The sequence below is a fragment of the Nyctereutes procyonoides genome, unplaced genomic scaffold (assembly GCF_905146905.1).
Source record: "Nyctereutes procyonoides isolate TBG_1078 unplaced genomic scaffold, NYPRO_anot_genome, whole genome shotgun sequence".
Classification (NCBI taxonomy): domain Eukaryota; kingdom Metazoa; phylum Chordata; class Mammalia; order Carnivora; family Canidae; genus Nyctereutes; species Nyctereutes procyonoides.
This window is the reverse complement of record NW_026575034.1, coordinates 20,456,460-20,470,966: the sequence shown is the minus strand read 5'-3', so window position 1 is coordinate 20,470,966 and position 14,507 is coordinate 20,456,460. Positions and strand designations below refer to the sequence as shown.

Sequence of the window (14,507 nt, the reverse complement as noted above, 5' to 3'; positions counted from 1 at the left end):
CCACAATGAACATGAGAGAGTAGATATCAACCCCACCGCAAAGTTATTAAGTGTGCAGTAGTAAATGGGTGTGAGTAGATATAGTCTGATTTGTTTCAACAAATATGGTAAAAAAAAAACAGAAAATATGTCATAAAAAGAGTAACAGTAGGAAGTGATGAACTATTACACATTCCAGACTCAGGCTCTGGCCATTCTTCCTAGTGTCTTTATTCTTAGACAACACAAGGCCCTTCACCTTCCAGCTAAGATCCTGACCTTGCCTCTTTTCCTGACACTAAAAGGGAGTCTGAAAAACAAACCCAGATTCTGACACAATCAAGAATCTCCCTCCAAGACCACAGCCGGGATTCATTTCTATGGCTGGAGGAAACTGGACAAGAGTTGAGGAATTTATCCTCATGAGCTTCTCTTCTCTACCTACTGAAATACAGTCGTTACTCTTCCTGACATTCCTAATCATCTACCTGGTCACCCTGATGGGAAACACCCTCATCATTCTGGTTACTTTAACTGACCCCATGCTGCACAGTCCCATGTACTTCTTCCTCAGGAACTTGTCCTTCTTGGAGATTGGCTTCAACCTAGTCATTGTGCCCAAGATGCTGGGGACCCTGCTTGCCTGGGACACAACCATCTCCTTTCTTGGCTGTGCCACACAGATGTATTTCTTCTTCTTCTTTGGAGTTGATGAATGCTTCCTCCTGGCCACCATGGCATATGACCGCTTTGTAGCCATCTGTAGTCCCTTGCACTACCCAGTCATCATGAACCAAAGGACACGTGCCAAATTGGCTGTTGCTTCTTGGTTTCCAGGCTTTCCTGTTGCTACCGTGCAGACCACGTGGCTCTTCAGTTTTCCATTCTGTGGCACCAACAAGGTGAACCACTTCTTCTGTGACAGTCCACCTGTGCTGAGGCTGGTCTGTGCAGACACAACACTGTTTGAGATCTATGCAATTGTTGGAACCATTCTGTTTGTCATGACACCCTGCTTGCTGATCCTGTGCTCCTATACTCGCATTGCTGCTGCCATCCTCAAAATTCCATCAGCTAAAGGGAAGCATAAAGCCTTCTCTACATGCTCCTCTCACCTCCTTGTTGTGTCCCTGTTCTATGTATCTTTAAGCCTCACCTACTTCCGGCCTAAATCCAATAATTCTCCTGAAAGCAAAAAGCTGCTGTCATTGTCCTACACTGTTGTGACTCCCATGTTGAACCCCATCATTTATAGCCTGAGAAATAATGAAGTGAAGAATGCCTTTGGCCGGACCTTCCGTAAGGCTTTAGGCCTTAGAAACTGCATCCCATAGGCATTGAGAAATGAGAATAAAGTGTACTGAATGGGGAGCAATCTGTTTCCTATCTGGGCTTCCTCCGTCTGTCTTCCCATCTCTGTTGGGATGAAACTCAGCTGCTGAATCTCAGTGGGGGCGAAGAGAGCACAGAAGTAGATTAGAACTATTGCTACCATCTGAAAAACTCCTGTGCATTAGATTTCTTATTGATACAGTGACGTTTTGACATTTCTATCAGCAATCCATTCTACATATTTTTTCCTTGTTAATATGTGCCAATATGACATACACTGGGATAAAATGAAACTGCTTATGGTATGAACTTGGAGACAGTAAGGTCATTTTGGAACTTTATGTTGTTTTGGATCAGTTCAATTTCATTCCTTTGGAAAAAAAACCTATAGTCCTGTTTACATAATGTATTCATTTCATTTTGTCCACTTCTGAGGCCGTACTGGTATTTAAGGCTAGTTGGTATTTAACATGCATAGTGGAAAGTGGAAAGTAATCTCCATGCATATTCCTTTATAACCCCAAGAACCTTAATCAGTCCCTTCCTCAGGCTATTTTTCCCAGGTAATATTGTATTGCAACAAATTATACTCAATATTATCAACTCAACACCAGTAAAGACTTTCCTTATTTGGCTGACAAATAATCTACTTAGAAACATACTTTGCTTGAAGCCTCATAGTCATTTTTTATTTTTGTGAAGAAATTCTACTTGAGATATTCCATTTAATATTTTCAGATTTTTCTGTTGCTTTTTTGTGAGTTGGAGATAATTTTGATAAGTATTTAACCTAGAGAAGTCTACATATATCGTATTCTTTAGCATGGAGTATCGTAAAATAATAAACACAATGATTTACCATCTAATTTGATAATAGAGTGAGCTACACTCCACTGCACTTTTTAAAAGTTTTTAATTTTAATTTCATTTAGTTAACATATAGTTTTATATTAATTGCAGGTGTACAATATAGTGATTCAACAATTCTATAGATCCTTTGGTGCTCATAACAAGTGAGCTTCCTAATCCCCATCACCTGTTTAACCCATCTCCCTCCCCGCTCCTCCCCTTCAGTAACCATCAAATGGTTCTCTATAATTCAAATTCTGGTACTTAGTTATGTGTCTCTCTTTTTTCCCCTTTGCACATTTGTTTTGTTTCTTAAATTTCATATATGGTTAAACCACATGGTATTTGTCTCTCTGACTAACTTATTTCACTTAGCATTATATTTTCTTGTTCCATCCATGTCATTGCAAATGACAAGATGATTTAGTTCTTTTCTGTGGCTGAATTACATATATATTTATGCAGCTTTGGTGAATACATGGGTTTGGTACCGAGCAGAGAGAAGATGCACATGGCACTCGAGTGTGAGGAAAAATAGAAATGAAGGTACATATATGCACACAAAATTTTGCCTCATTTGTTTGCTGACATTTATCTTCTACCACTGCAACCATTGCCATGAAGAACATGACCATAGTTCTGAAGAACATCACAGACATCATCGTGGAATGACAGAATCGGAGTCAAGCATATTTTCAGTGCTGGATGCTGAAAATGAAGAAAAATATTATATTGAAAAGCTCTCACTGATATGGTGAAAATGGAAGATTATTGTATAATATATTACATATAAAAATATATAGTATAATATATTATTAATAATTATAATAATTATCTATATATTTTATGTGTGTGAAGATGTGTGTGTGTAATTATATATCTTCTTTATTCATTCATCAGTTGTGAACACTTGGGCTGCTTCTATAACTTGGCTATTGTAAACAACGCTGCTGTAAACATAGGGGTACAAATCCCTATAAACTATTTTTTTGTATTATTTGAATAAATACTTAGTAACACTCCAGTCTACTTTAAAATGTGACTTTTGAGAGCCTCCTCAGTGACTCAGTTAAACGTCCAACTCTTGATTTAGCTCAGTTCATGGCCTTAGGGTCATGTGATGGAGACCCACATCAGCCTCCATGCTTAGCACAGGGTCAGCTTGAGATTTCCTTTCTCCAGCTCCCTTTGTCCCTCCCCCAACTTTTGTGCACTCTAAATAAATAAATAAATAAATAAATAAATAAATAAATAAATAAATAAAATCTTTAACAAAAAAAGAGATTCTCTCTTTCCCTCTCCCTCTCCCTCCACCCTGCCCTCTGATCATGTGTTAGCTCTCTCTCTCTTAAAATTTTTTTTGTAAATTTATTTTTTATTGGTGTTCAATTTACCAACATACAGAATAACACCCAGTGCTCATCCCTTCAAGTGCCCACCTCAGTGCCTGTCACCCAGTCACCACCACCCCTGCCCACCTCCCCTTCCACCACTCCTAGTTCGTTTCCCAGAGTTAGGAGTCTTTCATGTTCTGTCTCCCTTTCTGATATTTCCCACTCCTTTTTTCTCCTTTCCCTTTTATTCACTTTCACTTTTTTATACTCCCCAAATGAATGAGACCATATAATGTTTGTCCTTCTCTGATTGACTTATTTCACTCAGCATAATACCCTCCAGTTCCATCCACGTCGAAGCAAAGATAGAGATAAAAGTTTTTTAAAATTAAAAAAATAAAATACAATGTGAAGCACCTGGGAGGCTCAGTTGGTTGGGTATCCACTCGGATTTTGCTTCAGGTCATGATCTCAGGGTCGTGAGATCAAGCCCCCTAACGAACTAGGGGTGGTGGAAGGGGAGGAGGGCGGGGGGTGGGGTGAATGGGTGACTGGCACTGAGGGGGGCACTTGACGGGATGAGCACTGGGTGTTATTCTGTATGTTGGTAAATTGAACACCAATAAAAATTTAATTTATTAAAAAAAAAAGATCAAGCCCCCAGTCAGGCTCTATGCTCAGCATGGAGTCTGTTGGAGATTATCTTTCTCCCTCTGTCTCTGTCCCCTGCCTCCACTTGCACACTGTCTCTCAAAATAAATAATAAAATCTTTTGAAAATATTCTAAAATGTGATGTTTGAAGTTTAGTTCCTTTTCCCACTTTAATATGATGGCCATGTACTGGTAATAAAATAAATGAATAAAATATCGAAGTGCAGAGATACCCATGACACTCTAATTGCTGTCAAGTAATAACTGCATTATTGTAACATTTTTAAATTTAATACCTATTCTTAGCATCAGGCAGGGCCATGTCCACACTCCTAACCTGAAGAAAGCTACAACAAGACTGGCTGATAAAATTGTGACCATTTCTCTTCGATATTCACTAATCCTGACTCCTGGAAATTTCTTTTTTCAGTTTTATTGGTTTGTAACTGGCACAGAACATTATATACTTCAAGTGTACAATGTAATGACTCCCTCTATATATATATTTCAAAATAATTACCACAATAAGTTCAGTTACCACCCATTACTTCACATTGTTACAATGTTTTCTTCTTGGGCATCACTGTGATTTTTAATACCCCCAAGCAGCAGATGAAAGTACAACTAATGTACGAGTTCTACATAGCTTCTTAGCTTTGCTGTTGTAGTATGAAAACAGCCATAACAGGTAAATGAATTTGCATGGCTGTGTTTTGTAAAACAATTCGGATATCGGAATTTGAATTTCATATACTTTTCATGTGTCAAGGAATATTCTTCTGTTTTTTTTCTAACCATTTAAAAATATAAAAACCATTCTTAACTCATGAACTATATAAAGATCAGTGGAGAGGTATTTCGCCCATAGGTTATAGTTTGCTGACATGTGGGTAAAAGCATAAACTCTGAAGCTAAAATGCCTACATTTTATTCTGGTTCTGTCACTTGATAGCTTGATAATATTGGTCAGGTTATTGTTCACCTGTGTGCTTTACTTGCCTCTTCCGTAAAGTGAAGATCATCATAACACCTATTTCTCCTTTTTCATTTTAGTTGAGAGGATTAAATGAGTTAATATATGTAAATTACTGTGGAAGAGTCCTGGACACATAGTAGTTTCTATAGAAAGGTTAGCCATTATAATGATCTGATTATTGGGCTGGGTAGTGATGATGATGATGATGAGAATAATAGAAATTATGATATGTAGGAAAAACTGGAGGAAGATGAGGGTGGAGGTGTTAGTAAGAGTCAAACCTTGAAAAGTCTTCCATGCCAAAGAGTTTGAACACTATTTTATGCACAATATAGATCTGTTGAATGGTTCTCAGCATGAAGAAACAGTCAACTCTGTACTTTGGAAATATTACTTGGCAGTGGTGAGGAAAATGGGTAGTAAAGGAACACAACCTATAAAAGAGACATCAGTCAAAAGACCTCTGTAACTGGGGACTAAAGAGATTATAAAACCAAAATTCAGCGCAAGGAAAACCACCTCTTCATCTCAGGACTAGAAGTCCTCCATCAATGGTTCGCAGAGCAGGCATGCAGCAGAGCTGAAAGATCAGAATGAAATCACTGCTGCTCTGGACTGCATCCACTCCTGTTAGCTGGCAGGCCAACAGGGATTTGAGCTTCAAAGCTGACCTGCTTGCCCAGAGGAGTTCATTAGGAGGTGTGGCTCTGCAGCCTGAGTTCATTAGCCCTCTCCCTGGATCTGATGCTACCTATTCACTTAAGCTTTCCCTCCAGGCCCCAGGGCAGGCCACTGGGAGCCTCAGTCAGTTGTGCTTCCTGAGCTGCAGTGTGCCTCATTAATAACTTTTTAATGAGTCACAGGCTGTGACTGCTCATTAATAGGCTGGTTAGTCTGCAACCCCAGGGGTGGGGGAGAGTGAGGATGGAAGCCAGGGAGAACAGAGCTCAGCCTGCATCAGAGCTGCATCAGAGGGAGGGAGAGCTAACCCTCTTTAGCAGAGACTCCTGGGCTTTCACTCTCAGGTCCCCAGGGTCTCCTCTGGCCCTCAGAGACTGATTCTGCTGATAGAGGTCCAGAGGGACCCAGGCCTTAGAGAGGAAGAATGACAACAGAGTCCAGTGATCCCAGACTCAGGCCAGAGATTCTTGAGGAAATCAAATGCTCTTCAGGTTTTCTTTGATGCTTGTGTAAATGGAATATTGTCCTTGGAATTTTTTGTCCTCTTGCTTTCCATAACCATGAATTTCCTTGCTGTCCCACCAACACCCCCCCCCCCATATCCAAGTGCAGACTCTTTCCTATTATTTCTCAAGTCCTTTTGAACTATACTTTGGGAGTTCAGAGGTTGGCCCTCTTCTTCTGTCTTCCTTGTGTACTATCTTAGACATCCCATCCATTGCCGGGGTTTCAACAAATCCTGTGGAGATGAAGCCTCCTTGTGGAGATGAAGCTTGGGTAGTGGCTTACATCTCCCATTGGGATTATTGCTGGAGCCTCCTAACTGATCACCCAGTCTCTAGTTATACTGCAGACTCATATATGCACCTCATTGTAATTCATCCTTCTTACTGTCTCTAGAGTTCTAAGTGTACATGTGAAAACTTGTCATTTTCATGCTTAAAATCCCAACAATTCGCCCTCATCATTAGAATTAAATTAATTTTTTTATCATACAAGCCCCCTTATATTTCAGCTTTACATAGTTCAGCTCTAGCTTATTTTTCCATTTTGGTTCTTACCATACTCAACCACATAGTTGCATGGATAGTCAACTACTGCCCTCTTGAAATATTTTCTCTTCCCCCTACACAATGTGTTTCTACTTTCTCTAAATTTAGTCTATTCCCAAGAATTTGCATTTTGAAAAACCTCAGTTCAAATTTCATGTCTGCTATTTACCAGCTGTCTGTTTATGCAAATCACTCTAAATTTCTATCCCATTGCTTCCTCATTTGTGAATGATGTGATAATACCTAAGACATGGATTTGATACAAAGATGACAATGAGAACAATGAAACCTATGTGAAGGTGTTAAAACCAATCATCCTGTGGCAGCAGAGGCATCATGCAGGCAACCAAATCTACTTGTATAAGTTTATGAGTTTATTCCTTAGTATTTCTTGCAGTTTAAAGTAGGATATCAATCATGCAGAATTCTTAATTAGTTTGCTACTAATTGTAGCATAGGTAAATTGTTAGGTTCCCTCCTTTTCCCAGAAAGCAAAGAAAGGAATTACCATGTATTTACTGTCAAATATGAGTTACCTATTTATAAATAAAATATCATTTACTCTTCACAGGTATTATCAGGATATATAGAATAGCACAAAGGAACAACTTAACAATAACCCACAGCCCTCGGACCAACTTAGCACAAAGGAACAACTAATAAGTGTTGGAGCTTATGTGTGAATCCAGGTTTACCTGTACCCAAAATGTCATGTTCTTTTCAGTATAGCGTATGCCTTCTCCAAAATATAAAGGCAGAAACTATACAGAAGTTAGTAGGAAAGAAAAGAATAATATATAACATGGAAAGCCAAGAGGTTCCAAGATCATAAGAGAAAAAAACCTTTGAGTCCAATATATATAAATAGAGGATCTACTATGTATATGGTGAACTATTTCTTTGAACTCACTGAAAGCACTAATGAAGTTATTTTTATTCTCTAAAGAAAGCTACTTGGAAGTAAGTCTTCAAGTAAAGGTAGATATTATTATTATATCTTTATATCTCTACTCACTTTCTCTGTCTACAATTCTTGCCCCTCACCCCCTACTTCTCATACTAAGTTAGCTTCTATGTACATTTAAGATTCAGCTTGGACATTTCCTCTTCTATGAGTCTCTCCCTGATTCCTCCAGGCAAATCCAAGTTCATTCCCCTTTGTACACATATGGTGTCTTGCATATATCACCGTTTAGCATTAAAGGCAGTGAAATTGTATTTTCCACAGCAAGGACAATTTATCATTCATGTTTGTATTTCTGAGGCCTAATTCAGTGCCTGGTGTACAGTAAGTGCAAAATAAATGAACACATGAATGCACAATCCCTAAATGATTTCCATAACCCTCTCCTCTCACTGAAATGTGAGTTCCATATTTCCAACTGCTTCTTCTGAGACACTTATGCCTGGGTATCAAGGCATATGTCTAGCATTATGATTCTAGACAAACTTATTCTCTCAATCTTCAAATCTTGAAAAAAAATTCTTGTTACTTCTTCTTCCTTTTAACCCCACTATTCGTTGACATTCTTTCATTTAATCAGTGAATTTTTACCTGCTGAATCTTGAAAATATAAAAGAATGAACAAGGTGCTTCCCTCACAGAGCTCTTGACAACTACATAACACAGCTATATAGAAGTAGACAAATATACAAACAGCTGTAAAACAAAAATACAATGAAATGGAAAGTGCATTATGACATAATTCTTCACTTTGATAAATGCTATTATAGAAATGTTCAACTGGTCTCCTAATCATGCTCACTCTTTCTTGGCAAAATTCTTATTCGAACCTTAGCTCAATTTCCATGTTCATTGTCCCTGCCATTACATATCATAAGCCAGGCCCTTAATTCTAAACTATTATTATGAGTCTTATCATTGCTCTCATTGCTCCCATCCTCACTTCCTAATCCTCCTTTACATCCACTGCTAAGTACAGGATTTACAAGGATGAGCAAAACAGAATCCTTGCCTTTGGGGACATTATAGTCCAATGGAGAGGAGAGATATCAAACAAAGCAATGCACAAATAAGTATATAATTACAAATTGATATCATTACTATGAAGGAAAAGAACACAGTGCTCTGAGAAAGAATAAAAGGAAGGAGTCCTAATTTGGATTTGTATTAGAGACTGTGGCAAGAAAGTGACTTTTTCTTAAGTTTTTATTTTAATTCCAGTTAGTTAATATATAGTAATATTAGATTCTGGTGTGCAATATAGTAATTCAGCACCTCCATACAATGCCCAGTGCTCCTCACAAGTGTATTTCTTAGTCCCTATCACCTATTTAACTGATTCTCCCTCTCCCTCCCTCTGGTAATCATCGATGTGTTCTCTACAGTTCAGAGTCTGTTTCTTGATTGGCCTCTCTCCCTTTTTTCCCCTTTTGCTGGTTTGTTTCTTAAATCCCACATGTGAGTGAAATCATATGGTATTTGTCTTTCTCTGACAGACCTATTCTACTTAGAATAATATTCTTTTGCTCTATCTCTGTCATTGTAAATGGAAAGATTTCATTCTTTTTTATAGCTAATTAATATTCCATTGTATATATATATATATATATATATTCCCCCCCCTCAGATCTAGGATTAGAGTTCAGTTTATGGCTAGAATAGGGTTAGGGTTAGGGTTATTGCCAGTAGGATAATAGGCGTGTTATCCTACAGTTCAGAGCCTCTCCAGAGGGATACATTTAGGGCAAGGGTTATGATCAGGGTTAAGGGTTAGTGGCTAGCCATCAGTGGTTAACAGTTTGGGTTTGCTTTAAGATTAGATTTTCAATTAGAAGAATATTCTTTATTTCCATCCATGTTATCACACACCCTCTTGGTACCATTTAAACTGGTACCAAGAGGGTGTATAGGAGTTAACCAAGTAAAAATAAAGAGGACTAATACGCAAAGCAAAATGGTTTGTATTTACAAAATCTAAGTCAGTAATTGCAGAAATGGTGTTAGTGGCAATATTAGTAGTGACGTTCATCATATAGTCGATTGGAATGCTCCTTCCCGTCTTTGATGGCAACTTTCAAGTCCCAGGTCCAATAGCATCTTAATGGAATCTTACCATAATATGACATTTGTCAGGGCTTACCATATTTTGTATACTTTATCTCATTTCCTTCTCACAACAGTTACTGGGCATCTTATACATATGAAACTGAGACATAGAATAAATTTCTCCAGGTCACAAGGTTAGGAATCAGTGGAGGAAACAGTTTTGCTTTGTTTCAGATATCTCTTTTCTATTAAAAAAAAACATACTTGAACATAATAAAAAGTCAACCAGATTTCTTCCTTTTATAGGTGGAGATAAATTTCCCTTTCTTGCATGTGGCTCAGACTTAGCAACTCACTTCTAAGGAATAGACTGTGGAAAAGCGGTAGTGATAAGTCATGTTTATATCGTGCACATTCCAATGTGATGTGATGTGATGAGAAAGGCAGTTCACTCTGTGTATTATTCCCACTTCTCCAAACCCAACCTGACCCAACCCAATGAAACCAAAAAACAAACAAACAAAAAATATATATATAATCATGAAAAAACAGGAGGATAACACAGATATGACAAATAAATGCAACGTAGTATCCCAGAATGAATCCTGGTAAAGAAAAGAAACATTTGTGGGAAACTGATCAAATTCAAATAAGGGCTGTAGTCCACTAAATAGTATTGTACCAATGTAATTTTTTAAGTTCTGAGAAATGATCCATGGTCATTTAAGATGTTAAAACTAAAGAAGTCTGTATGGCGTATAAAAAAGAATTCTTACTATCTTTGCAACTCTTTAAGTGAAAAATTCAACCAGTATAAAATTATATACAATCAGAACGAGATATTTGTCTCAATACTGACCTCTGGTACCCTATTTCCCTGCTAAGAGGCAACTACTATCAATTTTCTGTATATCTTTATAGAAAATTTCTATGATAAATTTTATTTATAAATTTGAAATTTTCTTTTTATAAAATATATGCAGTTTCATGTGTATATTATATTCTTCATGTTAATTTTTAAAATACACTTTAAAAACTGCTTAGTATCAGGGAGCCTGACCAGCTCACTCTGTGGAGCTTACAACTCTTGATCTTGGGGTTGTGGGTTTGAGCCCCAAGTTGGGTGCAGAGATTGCTTAAAAATAAAATCTTTTAAAAATAAATAAATAAATAAATAAATAAAAATTGCTAAGCATCATAAACCAGAGAGCTCCAGTGCTAGGATTAAATTTAGGTCATTCTGACTTCAAATTTAGTGCTTTATTCTACAAAATGCTGCTTCCTCTAACCAAGAGATTTTGGGCTTTTGGGTTTTTTTTTTTCTTGAAATTCATCCTGTTGTCATCTAAAATTCATTGTGGTCTCAAAGGACAATAGATTCAAGAAAGGTCAGGCACTGCTGAGGAAGGGAAGAAAGAGGAACTAAGGTGAGCCCAATAACACCTAGGGGAAAATACAAGTGCCAGCCCTTTACCTGGCTCTGAGGACAAAAGAGGCATAGCTGGGAATAATTCTCCTAAATCAGGACTGGGTATATGGCCAACTCATGTAGTGGGCTCACTTGTGTCCGACAAAGAAAGTAGTAGGGACCTGGTGTTGAGTCCAGCCACTAATGGTTCATCCAAGATAGAGAATAAGACTTTCCTGGTTCCTCTTCTGTTTCTTCTAACAACAGAGCCAGAGCTTTCCAAAACTCAAGGGCAGGCATGAAGTATGGGTGTCAGGCAGAGCTGAACAAGGCAGATCTCCCTACTGGACACAGGTAAGGTTTCTACCAAGGGTCAGATTAGCCAAGGACCCCTCTCCAACCGGTGCTCAACTGGACCATGTATATAGCAGGGTTGGGGGGACACCTCATTCTATTCCTGTGTCCACATTGGGAAGATCTCATCAGTTCCTCTCTTGCTAATGTCATAAATGAGATCTGAGACCACAAAAAAGATTGAAGTTACTAGTTTTTTCCCCCTAGTTCTATCCTCTAAAGCTTTCTGACCCAGCCCTGCAGCCTCAACAGGACATATATACCTCCAAGTTTGACTTTCCTCTAACTCAAGGAAGACTTGTCTTAATGGAACATACATGAAGCAGAGCACATCACAGTACGCTACTTATTTAGGGCAATTTTATGGGTGCAGAAGGCCTGGAAGAGTGGGTTTCTACTCTTCTGCACTCAGTCAAATGATTAACAGGGTGATGTACCTGCACAAGTTCTGGAGGCACTGGGTGGGACAGAGCTGTGGGCCAACCATGAGCCACCAGGTTCTCTGATGTCTCCTACTCTTGAGCCAGGGTGCCATCTCTTTTTCTTTAGTAGTTTCCAGAATTTCTATGGGAACCTAATGGCCTTTTCATCTCTCCTCCCTCTACCTTTCCAAACCTCTTTACCAGCACCAAACACTACACTTTGTCCTGAAATAGAGCTTCTAATGAAAGTAGAGTTCTGACTAAAGGGAGAAGAGTCATCGAGAAAAGTAGGAATTCCAATGATGAATGGAAACTCTGGGGAGAATGAACTGTGTCAGATTCAGGTTTTCATTCATTCAGTCATCCTAAAGCACATATTAATAGTGTACCTGGCTAGACACTGGACTTCTTCCTGTATTGATGACTAAGACAGTTAATTTTCTGAAGGAGTTTACAGATAGAGATGTAAATAGGTAATTATAATATCTGAATAATTGAAATTTTTTAGAGGGCATAGGGAAGTAGAGAAGATGACTAGTTCCTTTGTAAGCATCACACAAAAGACAGAGCTGAATTTTGAGGATCAGAAGGAAGTTCATCCAGGTGGAGAAGGGACTGTGTGTGGGCAGAAATGATGTCACATGCAAAGGCACAGAGACAGAGGGAATTGACTTGTCAAATAAGTGGTAGCAAAGCAGAGGAAGGATGGATGCAAAGCAGAGGAAGGATGGATGGATATGAGGGACCAGAGGTGACACTTAAAGTTCAGGTTATATTCATTCTGTATGCTTTGTTGAAAACCCCATCGTTGCTCCATCATAAATTTTTCTGATTGTGGCTCTGTTGCTTAATTTCCACACAATTACAAAGTTTCCTAACTACAAAATTAGTAATCTGTTTTTAAATTTACATTTTCTCATCTCTGATATGAGAAGGATAATGATGGTATTTAAATCATAGTTGTAAAAAGTAAATGAGAGAATGAATGTAAAGCACAAAGCATGAATCTATTAGATGCTCAGTCAACATTTCTGAATTGGTCATCAGTATGATTATCAACACTTTCATTTGTAATGTTTTTATTGCTGTTATATGACAAATGTAAATCACTGTAGAAAATTTAGAAATACAAGAAATAAAAATAAAATAAATGCTCACTTCTTACCAGTTGAAGTAGATAACTTAAATTTTGCATATACCCTTTCAGCCTCTTTCTATAGGCCTATATTACAAAATTAGAAATTAATCATATGTGTGCAGCACTGACTTTTTTTCATTTAATATTATATGGTGATTATTGCACGACAGCATTAGTCTTCAAAATTACTTAAATGATTGTATGATGTTTCCTTAAATTCATTCTTTATAACTGAGCCATTCATTCATTTACCTATTAATGGTTATTTTCAAGTTATCACTATAATGATTGGCACTCAACAAACTTACATGTAAAATCTGTGTCTCCATCTCTTCTAGCAGAGGAGTTCTTGCATCAAAATGTATGAATAGTAAAGGATTCTCACACAATTGCGCCAGGTTGATTTTTAGAGACGTTATACAAATTTACACAGCCCTAAACAAAATAAGATATTGCTTACTACATCACCCCTGACTAGCACTGAATATTTTTCAGTTTTTCAAATTTGATGAAAAAATTGAATTTCAATGTTAATTTTTAATTTTATTACAAGCAAAATATGACTATTTTTATATGTTTATTGGCCTTTGACACCTTTTGGTGAAATAAATTTTTGTGTATTCTATTTATCTTTTGGGGAGATCATGTCTTTTAAAAAAATTATTTGTATGACTCATTTATTTATTAAGTAGTCAAATGCTTTTTATTTGTTGCCATTATTACAAATATTTTCCTATTTTTCACTTATCTTTCCCTTTTGTTTATGGGTTATTTTGTATTATAAGTATTTTATTCTTTATTATGTCCAAGTATTTGTTCTGCAAATAAAAGCCAATATATTTTGGGGGCACCTGGGTGGCTCAGTGGTTGAGCGTCTGCCTTTGGCTCAGGTCGTGATCTCAGGGTCTTGGGATCAAGTTCCGCATCAGGCTCCCTGCAGGGGAGCCTGCTTCTCCCTCTTCCTATGTCTCTGCCTCTCTCTCTCTCTCTCTCTCTCTCTCTCTGCATCTCTCATGAATAAATAAATTAAAATTTTAAAAATATATATATTTCACTGTAGAGAGTATAAAAAATATAAATACAAAGAATAAATTTGAAGCACTTGTAATTGTACCACTAAGATATTAACAGAGGAATAAGACTGAAGGTTTCTATATGTATATTTATGCATGCATGTATTATGTATATATATAAATTTTCATTTTGAAGTAAATATCTTACATTTAGCATACTATTTTGTAGCCTAATTTATCAACTTAGCAAAACATACTGAATATATTCCTATGCCATTTGATATTCTTACAACATACTTTAAAATTA

General features: G+C 37.3%; 1 protein-coding gene across 1 annotated transcript; it reads left to right on the top strand.

The window, feature by feature from the left end:
- The first annotated feature begins 359 nt into the window (after window positions 1–359).
- LOC129505007 (olfactory receptor 10A2-like) lies at window positions 360–1,313 on the top strand. The gene has a single exon (XM_055317934.1). It carries the CDS (start codon window positions 360–362, stop codon window positions 1,311–1,313), a length of 954 nt encoding a protein of 317 aa, XP_055173909.1.
- Window positions 1,314–14,507: the final 13,194 nt, after the last annotated feature.